We start from the raw sequence: 26,562 nt of genomic DNA on the forward strand, positions 1-26,562 counted from the left end.
GCTCCGATAATGTGACTCTGTCACTATGAAGATGACACCGGGCTGTGGGCCTGATTCAGACCCGCTCTCAAGCTCTTGAGCGCTCGCGAGCAGGTCGATGGTGTGCTCTGAGCATGTGCAGCGGCTGCACTGCGCGTGCGCAAGCCCTGGGGCGAGAGAGAAATTCTCTCGCTCCGTGGCTCACTATAAAAGGGGCGGCTGTCGATGTTGATCGACAGCTTGCCCCATTTTGTAGGCATGACGGGGGGGTGGCTTCACAAACGGAGACGTTCCCATGCGAACGCCTGCCATTTGTGGGCAGCCCCACTGACATCACCAGTGATGTCAGTGGGAGAGCTTCCGGGTCTATTAGACCCAGAAGCTCTCTGGGGCTTGCAGCCACGAGACCCTACCACAAGGGTCTCGTCACAAGCCCCGATGGTTGCGATGGTCTTGAGCATCGCGACCATCATCCTGGCCACTCGCAATAGCCAGGAGGCCGCACAAATAAATAAAAAAAAACGCCCTGATTCAGAGCGAGTGCTCTTTCAGAGAGTCCGGCTCTGAATCAGGACCTGTATACGCCATGTAGGGTGGGTAAAACAAAGGGCCTGACTCATCTTGGTTTGCAGTTACTAATACGCACACGATCGGCCAATTGTTGCATTCTGCGCATGTGTATGTATCGCAGTGTGCGTGCGTGAACTAGCAACTGCAAACAAAATTGCTATTGCAGAGGCGACGCAGAGTGATTGACAAGAAGTGCCGTTTGTGGGCGGTGACAGGAGGTGGTCGGGTGAACGCAGGCATGTCTGTATTGCAACAAGTTTCCAGGGGCGTGCATGAATTAGCCACTGCGTGGCCATAAGCAGCAATAGCGCTGATAGCGTGCGTGGATACTAACAATTTCTGAGTAAGGTCAGAGCTTGTGCAAGTGTGCATATGGGTCCGATGTTACTGATTGTTTCGCTATGTTCCCCCAGTATACAGATGTGAGGAAGGGGTAGTGGGCGTCCTTATGTCAGGCTGCGTTTGCAATGTGAATGCAACCATTTAAATATCACCGCTGATATTAGCGCCTGCAGTGCATGTGTATAAGCAGAATTGCGTTTCGTAGTGAATCAGACCCAAAGTTCCATGATCTCTTGCGGTAATCCAGCCAATTGACACAGATAGTATCCTCAGTGAGATAGTCCACACCAGCCATCCAGAGTGAGGCCCTCATTCAGAGGCGGTCGGAGGATGCAAGCGGTCGCTCAGAAACTGGGCGGCCGCTTGCATCCTGACTGCCCGCCTCTGTTTCGGTCGTTAAGCTGTGGGTTTACACCCACAGCTCTAACGACCGCTAGGGTGATGGTCGCGATGGTCCTTGACCATCGTGACCATCGGGGCTTACGACGAGACCCTAGGGTAGGGTCTCACTTGTCGTAAGCCCCGGAGAGCTTCTGGCTCTGTCAGAGCCGGAAGCTCTCCACTGACATCACTAGTGATGTCAGTGGGGCCTCCCCCAAACGACAGGCGTTCCCATAGGAACGCCTCCGTTTGGGCTGCCACCCCCCGGCCCGCCTTCCTAACGGGGCGAGCTGTCAATCAACATCAACAGCTCGCCCCCTTTGGAAAGAGACCCGCTACGACCAGCGCTGTCGGTCGTAGCGGGTCTCACGCAAGCGCACGAAGGAGCCGGCTCCCTCATGTGCATGCGCACTAGACAAACATTGAGGCGGCCGTGCGGTCGTAGACCGTACGGCCGCCTCTGAATAAAGCCCTGAGAGTCTGCGTGCAGCTAATAGTGATCACCAGTGAGTCTCCAACAGCCGGACAATTCAGAGCAGGAGGCAGCTTCTATACTAAGCGTTGCTACGGATGGAGGTGAGCACCTGTAACCTTTAACGCATTTCTCCGTACCTAGATGGCTATCTCAAGAAGCAGGCATGCATCTAAATCAAACTCTTACCTTTACCTAGTATTGGAGAATATTATTATATTGTGTGAATTTATAGACACAGTGTGCTACATTTACATTGGAGAAAGAATATTACAATTGTGTATTCTTATGCTTGTACTTTGAATTAAGAATTGTCATATATTAGTCACTCTGGAGCTGCGTTTGATTAATATGTGAGATTAATATTTTTATATCCTCCCGAGAGCAATTAGATTTTTTTTCAATATTTTTTCATAAGTGATTCTTATAAAGTTATCGATGTACTGTGTGAAGTTCTACGCGCCACTGCACAAATTTTGTTTTACCCATTTACTCTGCACCTTTGACCTGAGTTATTCCCAGGTAAGCCCCATTCACATGAAACCCAGGTCTGCCCTGATTAACTTATGAGGTCATAAAAAGTGGTTGGCGACTGCTCCACAGCCGCCAATCAGCTCATTTTTGGCATAACCCGGGTCAGATAACCTGGGTCAGACTGTTCACACTGCGCCGTGACCTGGGTCGATCCCGTGTCCAACCCAGTCAGCCCATCAGGAGCAGTTATAACACTAGTGCTGGTGATCAGGATCAGGTTGGCTTGGCAGAACAGCCATCCCGTTCCTTACGGTGGTGAAATCTTTTCTCCGGTGACTTGTATGACTTGGTGAGATACAGTACTCTCTCTTGGAACATTGGACAACAAAGGATGAATATAAATCTCCTAAGGTGTAAACATCTCACACCTGGACTACAGACAGTCTCTTCCCACCTGATCTCCAGACATCAATCCTGGGATGGCAAGTTGACCAGGCCGGTCTCCTGCATCTCCCACTTCCCGACTATAGTGGGTGGTCTGGGGTTTTAATGACACAATTTGCATTGCATCACATTATCATAGCCACACCCCTGCTTTATAATACCACAAATCACAGCTTGGCATGGAATGGGACAGGGCCACAGTGACACAAGTGTGACACCTACTTCCTGGCTGCTTCCTCCAGGATTCTAGTGGAGGGGGAACACTGAATGGGGGTAATGCAATTAAATATATCTATGCATGCAGGATGTACTGTACATCCCAAATATTGAGGGACTCCTAGTGCGATGGTGGGATGGGTGCACAACTGCGCAATTCTCAGCAAAGCCTGTCGTTATAGACCCAACCCCTCTGTTTTTATTTTTTTATTTTTTGGGGAAAAACAGAAAGAAAAAAAATCAAGAAATTATTGTAATTAAATTTCTGTTTCCTTTTCAGAACAGAATGTGTCTGACATTGATTCTTCGCATCTGGAACACACTTATCAGGATTTGTTCATCTCTTCCATACAAACTTCTTAGAATACAAATAAGAAAAACTAAAGTTGTTGGGATACTTTCCCGGGAAGGAGCGAGTAGTTACGGTTTTCTCCAAGACTTTCTCACATCATCGCGTAGGGTGGTCGGAGAAGTGCGGCCATTCGTCATAACTAACAACGGTCAACGGGAGTTCTGCGCGGAGGTGCAGAGGTGCGATGTCGCCATCCTGTATCACTCCAAGAATAGAGGGAGAGTGAATATCACAGATGTGACGGACTGTCTGTATACTCAGGAGCTGGGCAATCTGCACAGGATTCTGGGTAAGAGAGGCTGAGGCACATCACACACATGAGGTAGGACAGGTTGTGTTATGCATTTGCTGTTTATCGAGTCATCTCCAAGTGATAAGTCACATTATTTCTAGCTATTCATTAAGTGCATCCAACCAAAAACCCTGAGGGGTAAATTTACTAAGAATCGTGTTTTGCTTGAGTTTGCCTGAATTACATGCTCCGAATCGCAGGCACACGGAGAGTTTTGTCAGCCGAAACTACCAAATTTACCAAGAATCATGTTTTTGTTGAATCGAGCTTTCGATGGTGTGTGAGATTGTGTTTCCTGCTCGTGTTCCCTGTGACTGACCACAGCCAAACACTCCCAAACATGCAGCCTGCACATATCAGTGAGATCCATGCAGGCTAGTACATGTATATAGTGTAAACATTTATGGTAAAAAACAAATAGCATGGAGTCCCACCTCCCAAGCATTACCAGCTTCGGGCTTTGTGACCCAGTCCTAGTACAGGAAATATGGGGGAAAAATGGCATGGGGGTCCCCGTATGTCCATGAATCTGCACCGGGCTCCTAAGCCAGTCCTGACTGAGGAGATATGGGGGAACCCCATGCATTTTTTCCCCAGTGCTGGTTCATTGAAAAATGAGGGACCGCTGTGTTTCCCTCATATTTCCTGAATCAGGACTGTCTCTAAAAGCCCAATGCTGGTTATGCTTTGAAGGGGGGACCCCACGCCATTTTTAAAATTAAATTAACCATTTATTTGCTTTGTTACAGTCAGAAAAATGCACAGATCACATTGATCTGTGTATGTTTCTGCTAAACACTCTGCTCATGAGGGGGCCTATTTTTAACTCCTGTTTTAGCCAAAATGTGCTTAATTACACTTGTGTTTGCAATCACGATTCTTGGTAATTCTCTGTGTTGTATTTCTGTCCATGGAAAGTACTTGTGATATTGGCCGATAATTATTTCTGTTTTCACCCATGTTTTGCAGAGAGAATTATGATTTCACACCCAATATTGCCAAACACACCCCTGAATGCGATCTCAGACCAACACGATCCTTAGTAAATTTACCCCTGATACACTCTGCTCTAATCCACCCACTGCATTCTCACAGTGTAACAGCACATGGAGTGGGAAGGGTTAATAAGCAGTGGGAGACATAGATAGATAGATAGATAGATAGATAGATAGATAGATAGATAGATAGATAGATAGATAGATATGAGATAATTAGATAGATAGATAGATAGATATGAGATAGATAGATAGATAAATATGAGATAGATAGATATGACATAGATAGATAGATAGATAGATAGATAGATAGATAGATAGATAGATAGATAGATAGATAGATAGATAGATAGATAGATAGATATGACATAGATAGATAGATAGATAGATAGATAGATAGATATGAGATAATTAGATAGATAGATAGATAGATAGATAGATAGATAGATAGATAGATAGATAGACAAACAAATAGGAGGCTACAGCTCCAATACAATACAATGGAGTGAAAAAAAATGTGTATTGTGTATAAAATTCAGGTATAGCAACTACTGTAGGCATAGAATATTAAGGTGTCAGCTCCAGGTCGATAGTGTAATACTAGTGTAAGTATTAGGAAACAGTGAAAAGGGGCTGAATTGACAGTTGAGTGACTAAATTGCTACAATTCCAAATGTAAATTTATATAAAATATATAACCTTCCGCAAAATAAATATTTCAATAATGCATAAATATATTACATCAGGGCAGCACAGACGGTGTAATGGTTAGCGTTACTGCCTCACAGCACTGAGGTTGTGGGTTCAATTCCCACCACGGCCCTAACTGTGTGGAGTTTGTATATTCTCCCTGTGCCTGCGTGGGTTTCCTCTGGGTACTCCGGTTTCCTCCCACACTCCAAAAATATACTGGTAGGTTCAGGGCTGCCACCAGAAATTGTGGGCCCCATGGCAGGGGAGGCTGTCTGGACTTGGGGGGGGGGGGGCGGACGCGCAGTGAAAGGCTGGCTGCATTAGGAAAAGGCTGGCTATGCACTTACCTGCAGCCAACAAGAAAGTGTCGGTGTCATTTCAAATAAGGCACTGGCCGCAAGCCAAATACACCTCGCGGCCTGACAGCCAATCAGGAGCAGCCACTGCTGATTGGCTGCTTGCAGGACAACCAATCAGGAGCGGCCGCTCCTGATTGGTTGTCGTTCTGCAAGCAGCCAATCAGGAGCGGCCGCTCCAGATTGGCTGCTGTTCCGCTCGTGGCTGGAAACTAATTTGGAATGCTGCGTCTTCTCCATTAATACTGACCACCGGGCCCCCTCTCTCTCCGGGCCCGGGGACAACAGGCCCGGCAGTCCCCCCCTGATGGCGGCCCTGGGTAGGTTAATTGGCTCCCAGCTAAAATTATCCCTAGTGTGTATGCGTGTGAGCATGTGTTAGGGAATATAGACTAACAAAAGAACACAGACAGCAGTAATCTAATAGTGCACCAACCGATTCGATCGATATAAAATATAACTTTTAATAATTATTTATTTAAGAAAAAATAATTCCCCTCCGGGAATAGGTTGACGAAGTATTGAAAAAATAATAATAATAAAGTGAGAAAATAAAATGAAAATTATGTTAAAAACCAGTGTGTCAGAGGTATAGTCATAGTCTAATGATTATTCACTAAAATATCAAGTTGGATCTATTGATCAGTGGGATATATCTCTAATTTGTCATGTATCAAAGTTAGGGGTATTTTCGTTACTACGTTGCCCCTCAATATTGATTTAATCAGAGAGATATAAGATCTTGATGTGTCCAATGGTTAGAAATTAACTATTTTCAAAGTCCGCAAGCCATAAATTAGCCAGTATGACCAAATTGGACAGGATTTAAATTATGAAACCCACTACGTCTCAGGATATAAAATATGTGATCAGTAGTGACTAAGCGGGACAAAACCCATGTATAGCTAACCTATACTAATGAAGGCCATAAACACAATATGTGCATTGACTAAAATTAAGTGTCAATGAACATAGATTAAATAACATCTGCCTAGTATTGTGTCTATATGGCCTACTGCTGAAAATTATGTTGAAGATTTATTGTGTGTTACTCCAACAATTGTATTCAGCATTCATTAACATCATTGGCTGTATAATGCTACCATAAAAAGTCAGCATCAACATAAATTAGAACTGCTGTAGCTATTGCATAATATGCTAATAACCTTCACCAGTATTCACTTATATATACTGGTGTTACAATGTGACTTAGAGTTAGATAGACAGCTGTTTAAAGCTGCTTACACTGTATCGCATAACACGCCTATAATTGCCCCCGGCATTCAGATACATTCACTGTAGCCGTGGTCAGTGTTTATGTTGTTTAACTTGATAAAGATGTTGCCAACAGTGGATCAATATAAGCCGGCCATGTAAGACCACTGTGGTTAGTTACATGATAGGCTACTAATTACCACCGGCAGTCAAGTGCATTCACTAGAGTCGTGGTTAACATTTAGCATATATAGAGTACTGCTACAGCTATTACATAGCACGCTGACAATCTCCGTCAGCATTCAGATATACATATACTGATACCGCGGTCAGCCTTCAAGACTGAGTTTATAATATGACTCAGGGTAGTTATACAGTTACTAATTGCTATTACTGGGTGTCGCATATCACACTGATGAATACCACCAGCAGTCAGATACATTCACTGCAGCCGCGGTCAGCGTTACATATGCGGTCCGCAAAGAAGGTTTACCCCTGACACACACACACACCAATGCGCATTTCGCCCGCCTAGAGCTTATTCATGGTAACAACCCGATACCTGGGTTGATAGGGTTTAAATACACTCACCTTAGTCTCTCAGCCTAGCAATCAGCCAATCAGATCTCCGTCAGTACGGAGACTCAGGGACAGGGTTGCTAGGTGCCAGCTGAAATCTACACCAGACAAAAACAGTGGATAGCAGAAAGCTGATGCTAGCTTAACCACTGAACTAAAGTAAGCCATCCAAGGAGAATTAAATAATATGAGCATACCACATCAGGTCAAAATGGATGGAATAATGAACTAAATCAACTATATATTTAAATTATTACCTTAAGTGTCTTATGTATCAAGATTCATTAAATTAAATTATTTAATTAGTATGAAAGTGAAATACCATACCAAACTAATAATAAACATAGTGAAAAAATGAAGAGAGAGATAAAAAATAAAAAACAGAGGACTCTCAAAAATGTGAGTGATATTAAATTGTGAAAATAAAAGTCAAGATATTGATAACAGAGTTGTGTGCAACACTTGATTATATTAATAATTATAGTGATGTGATAGCTGACATAATAGTGCATAACAGTACTTGTTCCTACTTAGGAAAAATTACATAATCCATTAAAATACTAATTAAATTAACTTGAAATTATAGTTAAAGAAACCATACCTTGCTGAAAAGTTTCTAAAATATTATATTTATAAAAAGGCAGAATAGTTATTCCTCTCGTTGAGACCCAAAGGACAAACACTGCCCATCAGGAATATGAGACGTGCTTCGTGTCTCAAAAGTTGTTTCATTAGTTCTCCACCTCTAATGTCCTGCTTGACTTTCTCCATCACAAAGGCTTTAAGAAGAGGTGGATTCCCTTGGTGATAAACTAAAAAATGTTTGGCTACCGTAGTCAATGTTTTAAATATCTTTTGATCGGAATCAGCATTCCGAATGTTACCTGCATGTTCCAATAGCCTCTGTTTAAAAGGTCTACTAGTCATGCCGACATAATGGAGACTACAGGGACATGTCAGACAAATAAATTACATTTTGTGAATTGCAGTTCAGGAATTTGCCCGACATGATTAAATTTGTCCACAAATTGTTTGGTGTTCACTGTATACTGACAAGCCTTGCAGTGTCCACAACTGAAAAAACCTTTGACTAATGGTTTAACTGAGGCTGATTGATAGTGACTATGTACAAGTGAATCCTTTAGGTTTCTAGATCGTCGCCAGCAGATGTTCACTTTGTCTCCAAGAATAGTAGCAAGATCAGGATCTGTTTTCAAAACATGCCAATGATTTTGGAGAATCTCTCTGATCTTTTGATTTTCCTGGCAAAATGTGCCAATGAATCTAACTGGTTGTAGTTGATTCTCAGATGTTGCAAGTGTCAGACAAAGATGACTGGTCTTTAGGTTTATCCGAATTAAAAAAGATTCTATTAAAACAATCAAGGACGCGTTGGAACAGATTGACCTTCGATAATTATATTAAGAATAATATGGTACCAAGAGGCTTAAGGCCTAAGGTCTTCCCATCTTTTGATTTGGCGAATGAATCGCTTAAGAAAGAATGGGAAAGTACTCTCACTAAATGTTCCTTTGAACTGATAAAAATCTTAATCAGACACGATAAGCTAATTTTGGAACAATGCACTAAAGAAATTAATTGCATTGGAGAAAAATTTAAGAATTTTGAAAACCTTGAGAGTTTCCAAAAATTATATCAAAAACACATTTCTGAAGTAGAAAATATGGAGAAACTCATCATTGAACGTAAGAGACGTAAATTCCAACGTGACAGAAATGATTACGCCGAAGATCAAGTTTATAAATGGAGAAAACCAAGGGTGGGAATAGATAAAACAGATCATGGTTATACAACATCTGAAGTTGAGTCATCTGACTCTGAAAATACTAATTTATCATCCACCTCTAGGAAATATATCCCTAAACAGAGATATTTTTTTTTAGGTCTGGAAGATCTAAATCCAAATTCAAGAGAATTAGGAGAGGGGAGAAGAGATCTAAGAACTTGCAACAGAGGAGGAAGATGGGAGAAACCCAAGGTTTACAGGAGGAGATATTAACTGAAGAGCAATCATATTTACAAATTATCAATTTAACAGATAAAACCCTCACTGCATCCCAAATTCAGATCTTGAGCAAAGGTCTATCCTTTTCCCCAACACAACATATGAATAGATTCGAATGGGAAAAGGATGTAAATCTCTTTGCCAGGAAATTATTCTTGAGAAAACATTTTATGAATAGAAAGGATCCTTTAAGGAATAGAGAAAGTGATCTTAATGGCATGGAGATGGTCACCACCGACAACTCCTCTAGTTCTGCTCAAATTTTCAATACATCGGAAGAAATAGAAGCCTTGGACATCTTAACTGAACTCCAAGATGATAACCAGACAGTCCCATCCCTGTTAGTAAATCCGGATAAAATTATTTTGAAAAAGAAAACTACATTCTTTCCTGATATAAGTGGTAATCCATATTTCAGAGTATTCACGGAATTAGTCTCACGTGATCTGGATCAATTATTAATACATCAACATCGTGGTCAACGGAATATTAGTAAAGAGGAACAGGATGCTCTTACTGAGATAGGTAAATGGTCAGACGTGATGATCAAACCATCTGATAAGGGTGGTAATGTAGTGTTGTGGTCGAGAGAAGCATATGTGCAAGAAGCTCATAAACAACTTTTAAATCCCCACATAGTTTAAACTGAAAAAATGTTACCTGGTTTAAACCTCACCTGCCAGCTACTGGCTTTTAAAGGTGAGGCAGTCACCTACCATAGCTTCTACCATACTACCAAAAGAACAGCTGACACAGGTTAATATAAACGAGTTTGCACATGGGGTGCATGGGAAAGTTATGATCATGTGGTACCCCTGAAGAGTTTATTGTCCCACTTCTAAAGTATGTATATATGTATGGGTGTCTTCACCCCCTCACAGAGGGGAATTTGGAGCTGGCTGCCCTCTCTGGACAGAGAGGAATGAGGGGCACGTGGCAGGAACGTTTGCACTGCAGCCACTGCGGAGGGGAGAACTGTCCCTATAGAGAGCATTGATAGGTGTGAGGCAGAGAAGCGGCGCATATGGGCGGCGGGAAGAGGACCCGCACGCGACTGCCACGATAAGAGCAGGACCCACAGGGGCCGCTGGGAAGTTTAGGAATCTGAGGTAAGCGGGCAGCGGGAACTCAGCGCTGCACTTACCGGAATAACAGAAGCCGACTCACCGGGGCCGTGCTGAGGGGAGCTGTCTCTGCCTCTGCCGTGATCACTGGAGCACACAGGCTGCTGCCGGGAGTTTGAGAGGAGGAAGCAGCATCAGCAGTGGAGCCGCCCTACTTCCTCCCCCTTCTGGTTGACTGACAGCCGGGTAGTGACAAGTGGGGAGGTGCGGTCTCTTCAGGAGGGGACGGAGCAGCGTTCAACTTAAGGCCCCCATACATCAGCAATCTGAAAACCACAATTGAACAATTTGAAGATTTATTGGCCGATCTTAGGATTCCCCAATCGAGCAATCTGCGCCCATACATTACAGATCTTTTTCAGTGATTTGCAGATCGATTGCAGCAAACACAGATCGGACAATCTTGAAAGGCTCCATCATTTTACTGGTAACAGTCTGCAAATCTGCTGATCATGCCCATACACTAGCAATCTACAGCCGCAATCGATCTGTGAAATCCAACATGTTGGACAATCTGACTAAACAATTCCAATCACTTTTTGGTTGCAATCTGCGATCTGTGGAGCCCATACATTGCAGATTTTTATACACAATCGATTGCAAATAGCACGATTGCTGCAATCCATCTCTGATGTATGGGGGCCTTAAGGCTGAGCAGCAAGTAACCCCTCCAGCCCCTGCTACTGTATCTCTCACTCTCACCCATCTGCCAAAGTCAGCTCCCGGCCATACAGGGACAGCAGCTGAGGGAGGAACATTCATAGCCTTAGTGCATTAGGGCAAATAAGCTACAGAGTTCAGCCAGCAAGCAAAGTTAAATGAACACTAACGGAGCACAGTTTATGCGAGGAGTTAGCTTGGATAACGGTACCTCAGCAGTTTGCAAATTATCACTTCAGGTGACATTCACACAAAAGATAAGTTTATATTAAATCCAATTACAGAGGACCAGAGTGTAAAAAGTCAGCAGTGTATTCCTCACCTACTGCCTGTGTCCCTGCAAAATACCCTGTCCATATAACAGAGTGGTATCTGTAAAGAACATTGAGACCTATGAACTATGATAAGTGTAGCTAGGGGAGTTTGCTACCATTAACCCTAACAGAGCCTACTCAGCTACCAGCCAGCTGCTTCTGAAGAGAAATACTGTAGGGTTGTACTGAACCTAATTTTCTAGCCAGCTAACAACATCATTCTAAAGAGCAGGCAGAGAGGATTACAATTTGAACTTCACGATAAATGAACTTTACCCGTTTAGGACACAACTGTACAGGATTTTACATAAGTAAAGGATATTTTGACTCTTTCTTCACAAATTAGCCAGCAACCCGGGCAACGTAAAATGATTAACTACTAGACAGATAACCTATTGCATGCAAGGGTAGAATTAGAGACTGAGATCTGCTGTATTTTCTTGGTGCACCAAGTAGCTGAAAGTCATAATTCTTCATTTAAACTAAAGTATACGTAAGTGTGGTGATATGCTTGTTCGTGTTTAACCCATTACTCCCATAGGTGGGTTGAGTATCCTGTGTTCCAGATTAATAAATATAACATGGAACAAGGTGTACCTTTATTCATTTTAAAGAGTGTCAATGCCATATATTGTAAATGTTTAATGTAGGGTTAATGTGCTGAATTGTCTTTTAATTTTTCAGTGTTGTTTAATAAATACTGATTTTAAGTACTTCCATTTGCCTGTACCTAATCTTCACCATCCGGAAGGTAGAGAATTAATCAGTACTGAGGAACTGGTAAGGCCTTATCTGCTACACCATACACTTAGATCAGTACATCCTATTTCTGGGTGTTACAATCACAAAAGGTTAATTAAAAATTAACCGCATAAACAAAGTTAGAGACCCACTGCACTCGCCAGTCCCAGATTTGGGGTGCAGACCTTCACTCGCCATTCCCAGGACTGGGGTGCAAGTGGCCTGTGACCACATTGCCTAAATAAATAAAAACAGAAAACCCAGCACTCACCATGTCCAAACACTCACAATGATGTCTAAATAAATAAATAAATAAATAAAGGGGATTTGGTTCATGGATTGATCAATGCATTTTAAGCCTGCAGCCCACATCACGGGACCCCACTTTCTGCAGGTCCTACACTATCCGTCACACTGATGGAAACCTGTTAGCTGCTATCACATAGTTTAAACTGAAAAAATGTTACCTGGTTTAAAGCTCACCTGCCAGCTAATGACTTTTAAAGGTAAGGCAGTCACCTGACATAGCTTCTATCACACTACCAAATTAACCTTTTGTGATCATAGCTTTCTCATGCACCCCATGTGCAAACTCGTTTATATTAACCTGTGTCAGCTGCCTCTTTGGTAGTGTGATAGAAGCTATGTCAGGTGACTGCCTTACCTTTAAAAGCCATTAGCTGGCAGGTGAGCTTTAAACCAGGTAACATTTTTTCAGTTTAAACTATGTGATAGCAGCTACCAGGTTTCCATCAGTGTGACGGATAGTGTAGGACCTGCAGGAAGTGGGGTCCCGTGATGTGGGCTGCAGGCTTAAAATGCATTGATCAATCCATGAACCAAATCCCCATTTATTTATTTATTTATTTATTTAGACATCATTGTGAGTGTTTGGACATGGTGAGTGCTGGGTTTTCTGTTTTTATTTATTTAGGCAATGTGGTCACAGGCCACTTGCACCCCAAATCTGGCGAGTGCAGTGGGTTTCTGACTATATATATATATATATATATATATATATATATATATGACAGATTTTGGTACTGAGCTGAAGTGTTTTATGTTGCACTGTAAGAAAGAATAGACTTGTGTTTCTTTGAGCGATCTGTAATAGTGAGGCAATGAGCCCTTTACCCACTTTTATATTTGAACAGTTTGTATAATTTTTTTTGTTATATGAAGAATTGTTTGATGCTTTTGTTAGGAAATATCAAAGTAGAGTAATATGGAATCCTCTCCTCCGGGAACGGTGTACCGTACAGTGTATTGGGGTGACTGGTGTAAGTGGCAATATGGTAATAGCAGCTCTATTCTTTATAGGGAAGAGTAAGGTGATTGTAGTGGCCGATGACTTGGATTCCAGCTCTACATGGGAAAAGCAGAGGATACTCCAAGATCAGCCTCAGATTCAGCAAATGGCCCATGATCTCTTTCTCTTCAGCGAGGAGGAGAAACAGGAAAGTGCACGTGACCACATGAATGAGAAGCTGAAAGACATATTATCTATCATTAACCAGGCTTTCTACATCGATATAGGTAAGTGCTGTCTAACCATTCACGTATAGCGTCCTGTGTTTCATGTTGCTAAACAGCCGGTGCGGTCACGGAAACTTAATGGTGATAGAAGCCGCTTGGCCCGACAGCCTCATACAGCTCCGACGTGGTGAAGTTATCTTGTCACTGATTCTCACTCCAAGGTTCTTACTAAGACAAGACTGAAGCTACAGTAATGTACCAGTTAGGTGCATCCTCCGAGCCAGGGCCGGTGCAAGGTTTCTTGGCACCCTAGGCATTTCCTCAGCCTTGCGCCCCCCCACCCTTGTATAGCTTCACAAGCTTTTATACAGTGCCCCCAGTAGTGGACCCTATGCAGTGCTCCCAGGAGTGGGCCCCCTATGCAGTGCCCCTTATATAATGCCCCCAGTAGTAGTCCTCTTATGCAGTGCCCCTTATATAATGTCCCCAGTAGCAGACCCACCTACACCTACTACAAAGGCATTGTTGTAGTGATCTCCCCACCAGCCGTGCCCCCAGTAGTGATCTCCCCCCAGCAGTGCCCCCAGTAGTGATCTCCCCCCCAGCAGTGCCCCCATTAGTGATCACCCCCCAGCAGTGCCCCCATTAGTGATCACCCCCCAGCAGTGCCCCAGTAGTGATCTCCCCACAGCAGTGCCCCCAGTAGTGATCTCCCCCCAGCAGTGCCCCCAGTAGTGATCTCCCCAGTAGTGATCACCACCCAGCAGTGCCCCCAGTAGTGATCTCCCCCCCAGCAGTGCCCCCAGTAGTTATCTCCCCCCCAGCAGTGCCCCCAGTAGTTATCTCCCCCCCAGCAGTGCCCCCAGTAGTTATCTCCCCCCCAGCAGTGCCCCCATTAGTGATCTCCCACCCAGCAGTGCCCCCAGTAGTGATCTCCCCCCCAGCAGTGCCCCCAGTAGTGATCTCCCCCCCAGCAGTGCCCCCAGTAGTGATCTCCCCCCCAGCAGTGCCCCCAGTAGTGATCACCCCCCAGCAGTGCCCCCAGTAGTGATCTCCCCCCAGCAGTGCCCCCAGTAGTGATCTCCCCCCAGCAGTGCCCCCAGTAGTGATCTCCCCCCAGCAGTGCCCCCAGTAGTGATCTCCCCCCAGCAGTGCCCCCAGTAGTGATCTCCCCAAAGCAGTACCCTGAGTAGTGATCTCCCCAGTAGTGATCACCCCCCAGCAGTGCCCCCAGTAGTTGTCTCCTCCCCAGGAGTGCCCCCCTGTAGTTGTCTCCTCCCCAGGAGTGCCCCCCTGTAGTTGTCTCCTCCCCAGCAGTGCCCCCCAGTAGTTGTCTCCTCCCCAGCAGTGCCCCCAGTAGTGATCTCCCTCCCAGCAGTGCCCTCTGTAGTGATCTCCCCCCAGCAGTGCCCCCAGTAGTGATATCCCCCCAGCAGTGCCCCCAGTAGTGATATCCCCCCAGCAGTGCCCCCAGTAGTGATATCCCCCCAGCAGTGCCCCCAGTAGTGATATCCCCCCAGCAGTGCCCCCAACAGTGATATCCCCCCAGCAGTGCCCCCAGCAGTGATCTCCCCAGTAGTGATCACCCCCCAGCAGTGCCCCCCAGTAGTTGTCTCCTCCCCAGCAGTGCCCCCAGTAGTGATCTCCCTCCCAGCAGTGCCCCCAGTAGTGATCTCCCACCAGCAGTGCTCCCAGTAGTGATATCCCCCCCAGCAGTGATCTCCACCCAGCAGTGCCCCCAGCAGTGATCTCCCCCCAGCAGTGCCCCCAGTAGTGATCTCCCCAGTAGTGATCACCCCTCAGCAGTGCCCCCAGTAGTGATCTCCCCCCCAGCAATGCCCCCAGTAGTGATCTCCCCCCCAACAGTGCCCCCCAGTAGTGATCTCCCCCCCAACAGTGCCCCCCAGTATTTGTCTCCTCCCCAACAGTGCCCCCCAGTAGTGATCTCCCTCCCTGCAGTGCCCCCAGTAGTGATCTCCCTCCCTGCAGTGCCCCCAGTAGTGATCTCCCTCCCTGCAGTGCCCCCAGTAGTGATCTCCCACCAGCAGTGCCCCCAGTAGTGATCACCCCCCAGCAGTGCCCCCCAGTAGTTGTCTCCTCCCCAGCAGTGCCCCCCAGTAGTTGTCTCCTCCCCAGCAGTGCCCCCCAGTAGTTGTCTCCTCCCCAGCAGTGCCCCCAGTAGTGATCTCCCACCAGCAGTGCTCCCAGTAGTGATCTCCCCCCCAGCAGTGATCTCCCCCCAGCAGTGATCTCCCCCCAGCAGTGATCTCCCCCCAGCAGTGATCTCCCTCCCTGCAGTGCCCCCAGTAGTGATCTCCCTCCCTGCAGTGCCCCCAGTAGTGATCTCCCACCAGCAGTGCCCCCAGTAGTGATCTCCCACCAGCAGTGCCCCCAGTAGTGATATCCCCCCCAGCAGTGCCCCAGCAGTGATCTCCCCTTTATCTCAGGAGCTCTCTCAGTTTAGATACTTATGGTCTAGGTAGAAATTAATTGGTATTAATGATAAATTGTATGACACATTGGCAGGTTGATCTGGATTCTCCACAGCTATATATTAAATACTTTTAGCTTTGAAAAGCTCCTGAAAGTTTAAATATATATTTGTGACTGTAGTTTAGTATTTATTCCTTTGTACTTTGGGTTTATTGGTCTATAAAATAGAATGTTTGTGCCTAAAGTAAAACTTAACTCAAAACTCAAATTTACCTGGATCACTCATTCAAGAGGTCTGGCAGATTGTCCAACTGCTTGTTCTGTACTCTACTGAGCTCCATCTTGCTCTCTTCTCCTCTATCCTGCTCTGTCCTGATCCCACCTGCTCCCTCCTGCTCTGTCCTGATCCCACCTGCTCCCTCCTGCTCTGTTCTGATCCCACCTGCTCCCTCCTGCTCTGTCCTGATCCCAACTGCTCCCTCCTGCTCTGTCCTGATCCCACCTGCTCCCTCCCACTCTATCCTGCTCTGTCCTAATCCCACCTGCTTTCTCCTGCTCTATACTGCTCTGTGCTGATCTCTCTTGCCCCTCCTATTTCCCCCTGCTCCCTCCTTTTTCCTCCTGCACACTCCTGTTTCCTCCTACACACTCCTATATCCTCCTACACACTCCTATATCCTCCTGCACACTCCTGTTTCCTCCTGCACACTCCTGTTTCCTCCTGCACACTCCTGTTTCCTCCTGCTCCCTCCTGCATACTCCTGTTTCCTCCTGCATACTCCTGTTTCCTCCTGCACACTCCTGTTTCCTCCTGCTCCCTCTTGCTTCTTTATGCTGGCTCCTGCTCCCTCTTATTCCCTTCTGCTTTCTCCTGATCCTTCCTGCTTGCTATTGCTGACAGCATGTCACTGGTGAACCTTTTACTTCTTTAATGATCAGTACAAGATAGCCAATGTAATAAGAGCATACAGAGAACACGTAATATCTCATCCTATCTGGAGTCCTACTTTCATATCACAAATTTCCTTCTGATCTGTAGGTTCACAGAAAGCGGAAGAGATTCTTATCCTGGTGAGTATAGAAAACACATGTATCACTTATCTATGTTGTTTAACTATTAATTCAGGAATATCCATAAATATGTACAGTAATATTTATATAAGTACCAGTCCAATACCGAATGTCTATATGTAGACATAGTGACTAGTGATGATGTCACCACATAACATATACTCAGTGATGCCATCAACTAATTTTTTAATTATATATATATATATATATATATATATATATACTTAGTGATGTCACCTAATATATAATGAGGGGCACAGTTGAGAAGTTGCATATAGCAGCCAATCAGCTTCTACCTGTTATTTTCTAGCACAATGTGTAAAATGACACTTAGAAGATGATTGGTTGGTTCTGTACAGGCAACTTTACCACTTTATCTCTCTTCAAGATTCGATAAATCCCCCCCATTCACCCTGATGTCACCACCTAATATGTATAATCAATGATATAGTCAGTTAATATACTGGGATGTCACAGTGAGTAGGTTTTGGAATTAATGAAGAAATCACATAAATCTAAACTGGACGGACATTTCAATTATTACACAAATATTTAACTGAGCACTTTAACAAGTGACAGATAGGTAATAAGACAGCCTCCTTATCAGTTCTCCTATCTCCGTCTGTGCCTCTGATATGTGCCCTGTGTTTATACCATATGAAGTATCTGCGAGCCTGGTATGTGCCCTGTGTTTATACCATATGAAGTATCTGCGAGCCTGGTATGGATTGACACCAAGATAGCAACAATAACAAATTACATTTCTTAGGACATTTATTTATATGGGATATATACTGTAATGTTCTGTATAGAAGCAAAGATCTATCATTGTTGTGGGAGGGTCATGGGCATGTTGTGGGAGGGTCATGGGCATGTTGTGGGAGGGTCATGGGCATGTCTGGAAATGCTGCAGTGTTAGCAATCTCCAATACACTGCATCAGTGTATACAGAACATGTCTTACTAACACACTGGACAATTATAACTATAATCACATTAAATTTCCAATTTTCTTATTGTGTTGTTTAGACTCCATTGGCTGTGTTCATACTACAATTTATTTTTTGTGGGCTAAAGAAGACAGGTAAGTAACAAGTGTACTGTATGATTCAATATAGGCTTTATGAGTGATTTTCTTCTTTGTATTATCTAATTTGTGTGACTCCTTTTGTATAGTGCTCTGTAAAGTTATCAGTTGTTCATATACTGTGTATGTGACCCCAGGAGTGTGTGTATGTGTATGATGAGAGAAACACAGGTGAAGAGCTAAATGGAGTATACATGTGTCCAAGGATTCAGACCTATGTCTTTTAAACCCCCAGGAAAAGTCTGATTCTGATTTGTTGGAGTTCTTGGCTTGCCAGACAAAAGGGTCCTGGAGGTGTGGATGTGAGAGAGAAGGGAGGGCTCCATCCACAGGGCCATTTTAGGCATTTGAACCTTTCAGCTTGGGAGCAGGCTGCATAGTGATTGCACCTGGAAGAGGCTCATATAAGCTGTGTCAAAGTTTGGCTCAGTGTCCCTCACCTGGGGTGATTGCACCTGGAAGAGGCTCATATAAGCTATGTCAGGGTTTGGCTCAGTGTCCCTCACCTGGGGGAAGAACAAGCTGGAAGGCTTGTTCAGAGACATTGTGATATACTTCATGTAAGTAATGTGCATATGCGTATGTTTGTGGTGAAGGCAGTAGGCTCTACAATTTTGAGAGAGGGAAGTTTTGTCTAGTTAGTGCCCAGATGGGCTAGGATTTATGTTTATGATTTTCATTTTATTTCTTCACAATAAAACTAATTCCGGTCTTACCACAGTATATATATACACACACACACACACACACACACACACACACACATAATATATATATATATATATATATATATTCTGTGTATAGGGATCACCTTGTTACGCACAGTTTGCTCTTCCTAACACTGTGTTTCCGCTCTGTTACCGGTTCTGTGTTATCTTTTTTGTAAAGACTGTATGTCTGTAAGATGGGAAGGAATAGGCTGAGCACATCCAGACATGAATTTATGAGGCTATATAAGGCAGAGGCCATATACATGTACTTATTCTTGGGTTGATTGTAATCGCTGAATATTAAGGAGCTTCATGCAGAACAATATTTATTTGTCACCAGATATTTATATAATGCGCACACATATTCCGCGGCGCTTTACAGATAACATTTGTCCTCTCACATCAGTCCCAGCTCTAGTAGAGCTTACAATATACAGAGGCGCCAGAGTCATATTACCACATACGGAATTGCAGCCACAGGCAGAAACATGCCCGGAAAATGGTCATGACACACTGGCGTTTGAGTCGCCAACTCCCCCTCCTGTTGCTGCCCATAAACGCTCCCTGCCTGTCAATCACTTTGCAAATAAATCATTACTGTGTGTGACATCGGTGATGGAACTTGCCACATTCATAGTGAGACTCGGATGCATGCGCAGACCACCGATAATAGCTCAATGTCATACATATCGGCAATGCATCCGTCTCTGAATCAGGCCTGTGTCGTGGGTCGCAGCTGCCACTATCAGTTGCCTAAAGAGGTCCTTAACCTTTATCACAGTGGCAGCTGTTTGGCATTGATAGTATGGCTTGTGTATGGGATCCCGACAGTCAAAATACTGATATATGTTTGTAAGTCAGAGGTTCCCAAATGCAGTCCTCAAAGCTGCCCAACAGTTCAGGTGTTAGAGATATTCGTGGTTGAGCACAGGTGACTTAATTAGTGCCTCAGTCAATTTGATTTAACCCCTTGTGCTCAACCATGGATAACTCTAACACCTGAACTGTTGGGTAGCCTTGAGGACCGCGTTTGAGAACCTCTGTTGTAAGTATTATAACCCTTACCCTAACCCACCCTTACCCTAACCAACCCCTCTCACAGCCTATCACACACCCTCCCCCTGACAGCGCAATCTGTCGGCATCCTGTCTGTCGGGATGCTGACTACATCCCGATAGGATGACCACACAATATCTATAATACACGGTAAATGCATCATTCTCTGATAAAGATATTAAGGTTCCATTAGTCTTAGCTACCAGAGGTCACACAAGAAAGTGAAAACCTTTATGTACCAGAATTGTTAGTTCTATGTGTCCAAAGGCCGCACAACATATCCCAGCATGAATAAAATATTTTGCATGAATGAGCCTTGATGGCTGTATTGTAGAGTTATGAGCAGATGCCAGGGTTTTATTTTTTTAAAATAAATAAAAAAATAGCTAAAATCATGTGACGTGGACCTGTTTACATGCAATAAAAAAGTTTGGTTTGTAAAACTGAGTTCCGAGCTGAGCACAAAACCGATCCAGAAGTTGGTTCAACTTCGAACCCCAAAGTGATTCTGAACTCACACTTGGTTCGACTCAGTACCCCTAAACTTGGATATTCCCAGTTTTCTGTACTGTAAAGTAACACAATGCAAAGGGCTGACGGTGGGAGGAGGGAGTCTGTATAATGAACTCATCTTCTTTTGGCTACCAGACAAATTCAAATTCTTGGGTGTTAACATTGGAATTAAGATGGAAAATGTGTCTGTGATTCAAGATAATGGGTCAATATCTGCCAAGTGGAAATAATGTCATATTTTCTGTCTTTTAGATTTCTGGAAAAGGGTCACAATCTGAATCTTTGCTGATGGAACGTGCTGCGTTGGGCGAGTTTATACCATTCAACATTACAGAGAACCAAGGAAACCACATCATTCATAAGACCAACTGCTTTACATGTTATGTTGGACAAATCATTGGCTTATTATCCACAGAACAACATGTATATATTGTGATCATGTGTCGATCATAGACAATACAATACATCCCCTGTAATAATCTATATATCTGAGTGATTTGTGAAGAAACCATTATTTTAAGGGAATGGGATTGAAATGCCGGTGGCTCAAATCCCGACAGCGGCTGCCCGACAGGATGAAAATCCCGACAGAGCCAGGTAGGTATGCTAACCTCTCCTGGCTCCCCTAACCCTAATCCTCCCTTAGTGGTGCCTAACCCTAACCTCCCCCCGGGAGTGCCTAACCCTAACCCTTCCTTAGTGGTGCCTAACCCCTCCTCCCTAGTGCCTAAACCTAACCTCCCCCCGGGAGTGCCTAACCCTAACCCTCCCTTAGTGGTGCCTAACCCCTCCTCCCTAGTGCCTAACCCTAACCTGCCCCTGGGAGTGCCTAACCCTCCCTTAGTGGTGCCTAACCCTAACCTCCCCCCGGGAGTTCCTAACCCTAACCCTCCCTTAGTGGTGCCTAACCCCTCCTCCCTAGTGCCTAACCCTAACCTGCCCCCGGGAGTACCTAACCCTAACCCCCACTTTCCGCTCCCTTAACCTAACCTCTCCCTTGGGGTGCCTAACCCTTTCCCCCAGGGGTGCCTAACCCTAATAACCCCCCCAAAACCTAACGTTAACCCCCGCTAACTGCCCTAAAACAAACCCTCCCCGCGGCAAACAGGACGGGCACCCTGAACTCCTGGGGTCGGGATTAAGATTGGCGTCAGTGTTTCGACATCTATCATAAATCCCTAGCCGGCATTCTGCTGTCGGGATTGTGACCGGCGCAGGTGACCTTCTTGGAAACAGGAATATAATATAATATAATGTGTCAGTGTTTTGATCTTGTTCTCTTTTTTTTAAAGACAAGTAACATATTTTGTTAGGGATTATTTAGGAAATGATTTACTGTTGGCAGCACATTGAGCTGTGCGGGTGTATGTACTATCAACATATATTATGTGTAGGACGTCACAGTATTAACCATAATCCCTACTTTAGCCATCAAAGATCACACCCCAAGAGATGAAACATGTTTGGGCTTGGCTTATGATGGAGACGCTGTGACATCATCGGTCCAGGAAGCGTTGGTGGATTGGAGAGGACGCCAGGGGTACCGGCTGATGTAGGGTGACCAAAGGTCCTATTTATGCGCTGTTTGTGATGTTTCCTTGTCTCACAACGTTATATGTGAGTGGTTCTTAATTGTGGTCAGTAAAGAATTAGGTTTTAAATGTACTTCTCCCTTGTGCACCTCCTATTCTTCTTATTCATGCATTAAAATAAAGCACCACATAAATATTCCCCCACAGAAATATATACAAAATGTCAACATAATACACACAAAAAAAAATCAGACTTTCGGTTATCCTTACTGGTAGTTTTGGTAATAAGCTCTTAATCACAATTAGGCCCCTATTAGTAATGTCTGGGCTGCACCGTGTATTTACTCACTGTATATAGGGTTATACAGAATGATTTCAGTTATCACAGTGTGCAATGGATATTCGTATATGTACATATAAGCTCACTATTAGTGATGGTGAGGGTATTAAGAATAGAGCATATCGTCAAAACTACAATTATTCTGGCAGGTATGAGTTTCATAAATTGATAATAAAAACTTCAATCATTAATATTGTGGTTAATTGAATTACTGTATAAGGGCAACAATAAGTGTTTCTGGTGTATATAATGAATCACAGTAAAGATTGTACTTGAGAAGGGTTAGATAATGTACATACCGTAGACCCATTTATCATACGCAATGTGTTTTATCTCTCTTTGTGAATGATAAAACTCATCGATAAATAGGCCCCTTTGTTTGCAAGTGCTACCGATGAACATCCCCTCCCTCATTCCTGTCATCTCTCCCTTCCTGTGTTGTATTTTTGCAAAACTCAGCTAAAAAGTGTATTTATAAAAAGGAAATGAGTAAGGAAATACTGATCCAGCAACTTCAGCAGAACCCTCATTTTCCACACCAGGGGCTCTATTTATTACAATCCGCATTTGTAATGCAGATTGTAGTGTGATATTACCGACTGAATTTGCATTGCGGATTCAGGCAATATCACAGGGATTTACTACAAATCCCATGCAGGGACAGAGCTTGCGATAAAGCTCTGTCCCTGCTAATCCCCTTCGGAGCCTTATCACGGTATTTTCACAAAACATACCGTGATTAAGTGCCCGCGCATGCGCCGACTGGTCGCCGCTGCTACCCCCGATGCTAAGCCACGGCCCCTGGCACTAAGCCCTGCCCGCTCGATCGTGGACCCCCCCGCGACACCCCATTCCCTTACTTACACTTACCTGCATGCTCCAGGCCTCCGGTGATGTTCTCCATTCCTCCGGTCAGGTGATCTCCCATACTGCACCTGATTACCAGGCAGCAGTGCACTATGGGAGACCAGCTGACCGGAGGGGAGTCATCACCGGAGCCCCGATCACCGGTCCCTGGAGTCAGGTAAGTAATTTTTTTTTTTTTTACTATTTTTTTTTACAGTAATCAGCTTGCGGTCTGTTTAGACCACACAGCTGATTACTGGGACCGACTCCCGGCTCTGCTCTCCCTGTTATTATCATAGGGCTTTCCCCGGTATTTTTTCACATTTCATTTTTAGTAACTCTGGTCGGATCACATTTCCCATTACAATTATGGGAAATGCGATCTGATTACTAAAAATAAGTGATAATTACAGTAGGTGTTGGAGTAGAATTTTACGAATTCTACTCCAATTGCCCTGTAATTACTATAGGTGATACTAAAATAATGTGAAAAGGGTGTGACAACACAAAACAGCCTTTATCACTTTATTTTAGTAAAAATAATGTACAGAAATAGAGCCCCAGGTATTGCTTAGTGATGCGGCAAATTTTTTCTGATCCAATTTCTTTAAATTTGGCAAGAAGTTTGGCAACTGCACTGTGAGTAATGGGTTGCCTATTTGGGTGATGTTGGTTGGAATCATTTGCCATAGCAGGTGTGCTCCATTCTCCAGATATCAAGACAATCTTAACACGTTCTGTTTGTGTTAGTGCCATTGTCATTAATGTCACTACCTGCAAAAGAAAACTCCAGAATGAATAAATTGTTTTTCTTATGAAATTCTGCATCTCTTTGATATGTCAGATTACAACATTCCTATTCAAAAGATATAAAATTGCATCCAAGATGGCTCACTTCAAGATGGCCACCATAATGTTGACATACCCTAAAAAGTTTTCCCCAACTCCAATAGCCCGTCCCTCAGGATTCTTTTTGTTTTATGAAGTGACGGGATGCTACATGAAACAAAGATTTATTTAATGCCTACATTTTGTGGGAAGGAAGGTATTTATTATTTAAATGTATACAATACTTTACTTAGGAAGGACAGAATGGGAGGAATAGGAGCAGGAGTAGCCATTAGAGATGTGCGGTTCGGTTTTACTCGGATATGTTCGGATCTCAAAAACGGCATCATATTGGCTATCCGGCTGTCACGTGTTTTAAATTGCCAATAAGAGAAATCCGAACTACTCCGAACTTGTGATAATTTGGTGATAAGAACCGAGTTGAACTGAACCCGCACATCTCTAGTAGCAATGTATGTCAAGGAAAGCATAAATACTACATTAAAATATATAGTATTGAAGAAAAAACGAGTCCCTTTGGGTGACTATAGAAACAGGGGAGAAAGTGATTCTTCGTATTGGGGTGATCTACAGACCACCAGGTCAGGAAGAGGAACTGGACAATAAACTATTGCAGGGCATCACTAAAATGGTATTAAATTGAGAGGTTATAATCATGGGAGTTTTTAATCTACCCGATATATAAACTGGTAGGTGTCTGTGGCAAGTTCCACTAGAAGTAGGAACATCCTGAATTCATTGCAGGGAGCCTCCCTCCAGCAGTTGGTGAGGGAGCCCACTCTGAAAGATGCAATATTAGACTTATTACTTACAAACGGAGACAGAATATCTGATATAAAAGTGGGTGAAAACCTGAGATCCAGTGATCACCAAGCAGAATGGTTCAGAATAAAGACAGATACTGGCTCACCCCATACAAAAACAAAGGTGTTAGATTGTAGGAAGGCTGATTTTGCAGGGATGGTAAGCGAATCTTTGGCAGAGTGGAGGAACGTGAAAGGAGAGCAGGAGAGGTGGGAAAATGTAAAAAGTGCCATATTAAAGGCAACAGACCTTTGTATCAAAAGGGTTAGGAAAACCACCAGGAAAAGGAAGCCAGTGTGGTTTGGGAACGAGGTAGCAAGTATTGTGACAGCAAAAAAGATGGCCTTTAGGAAATACAAGCAGACGCAAAATAATGAGGACAAAGGGGTAAATTTACTAAAGGTCGATTTGCAGCACGATTTGAGGAGTGATTTATCACTTCTCAAATCGACTCAATTCGCATGCAGTGAAAACCGTTTTTTCACTGCATTTACTGTACTATGAGTCAATTCGATTTGAGTCGGTTTTGAAGAGTGATTTGCTGTTCGATTTGGCAAGTTCATGTCCAAATCGAACGGCAAATCACCCTTCAAATCGCCCTTCAAATCCCCGACTCAACGAACTGCTTCATGCTTTCACTTTCAGCAGCAGCAGTTCGTTGTCACACAGATACATGCAGACATCAGTGAGATGCCTGCATGTATCTGGCTGTAACAAGTGTTGTAAAGAGTTAAAAAAAAAAAACATAAGGTCACCCCCCAAAAGACAACCAGTCCCGGACTTTTCCAACCCAGTTCTGGTTGACAAAGTACAGGGAAAAAATGACGTAGGGTGTCCCTGTACGTAGTACAACCAGCACTGGGCTATGGGAAGCAGAGCTGGTTCTGGATTTACAGGAAAAGATTTGCTTAGGGTTCCCCTGTAATTATCCAGAACCAGCCTTGGACCCTTTCTAACGGGGGACTGATGCCACAGCCAGGGGAGCCCTATCACCGGGCCCCCCAGTCGCAGCAGCAGCCCTGGCCATTAGTCATCCCAGGCCAGGGATCCCTGGGGAATTGGAGATCCCTTCAAAAAACAGGGTCTCCCTCTCCAGGGCACCCCTAGCCTGACCTGATAGCCCGGGGCTATCCCCGCCACCCCTTGGCGGTGGGTGGTGGGTTGATTTTGTAGGTGTGGTGTAAAAATAGATATAAATAAACATTGTCTTTCCAGTAGAACTGCAGGTCCCAGCAACCACAAGTACCAGCATGTGGGGCATTAAGGGCCCACTGGGACTTGTAGTTCACCTGTAAAGAAAGGTTGCAAGAAACACACACACCTTACAAAGTATAACTTTAATACATACATACATACATACACACACTGACACAATACTCACCTATCTTACCTCCAGTGGTCCCCTTCTCCAGTAGGCATCTATGGGTTAAAGTAAAAAAACGAGAAACCCGACCGTCACTTTAAGGAATAATCATTCTAACCAGAATGATTATTCCTTCCCGAATGAAGCGCACAGACGCGGCTTCATCCTTTGAAGCTCCATGTCTGTGTGTTCATTGGCTGAGAGAGGTCAGGCCCCGCCTCTCAGCCAATGAATGGCTCCTCCATTGTACTCAATGGT

At 44.2% G+C, this 26,562-nt stretch overlaps 1 protein-coding gene across 2 annotated transcripts in view; it reads left to right on the plus strand.

Annotated features, from left to right (window-relative positions):
• Nucleotides 1–22,584, plus strand: part of LOC148477395 (uncharacterized) — a 25,306-nt gene extending 2,722 nt beyond the window's left edge. For both annotated transcript variants that reach the window (XM_088456816.1, XM_088456815.1), the window contains exons 2-6: nt 3,159–3,519; nt 13,546–13,761; nt 17,174–17,205; nt 18,234–18,288; nt 20,823–22,584. In XM_088456816.1, coding sequence (XP_088312942.1) covers nt 3,165–3,519; nt 13,546–13,761; nt 17,174–17,205; nt 18,234–18,288; nt 20,823–20,848 — 684 coding nt within the window. In that variant the 5' untranslated portion in view covers nt 3,159–3,164 and the 3' untranslated portion in view covers nt 20,849–22,584. The remainder of the gene's footprint in view (nt 1–3,158; nt 3,520–13,545; nt 13,762–17,173; nt 17,206–18,233; nt 18,289–20,822) is intronic.
• Nucleotides 22,585–26,562: the final 3,978 nt, after the last annotated feature.

Source organism: Taudactylus pleione, unplaced genomic scaffold (assembly GCF_031769625.1).
Source record: "Taudactylus pleione unplaced genomic scaffold, aTauple2 ptg000720l, whole genome shotgun sequence".
In the NCBI taxonomy this organism is placed as follows: domain Eukaryota; kingdom Metazoa; phylum Chordata; class Amphibia; order Anura; family Myobatrachidae; genus Taudactylus; species Taudactylus pleione.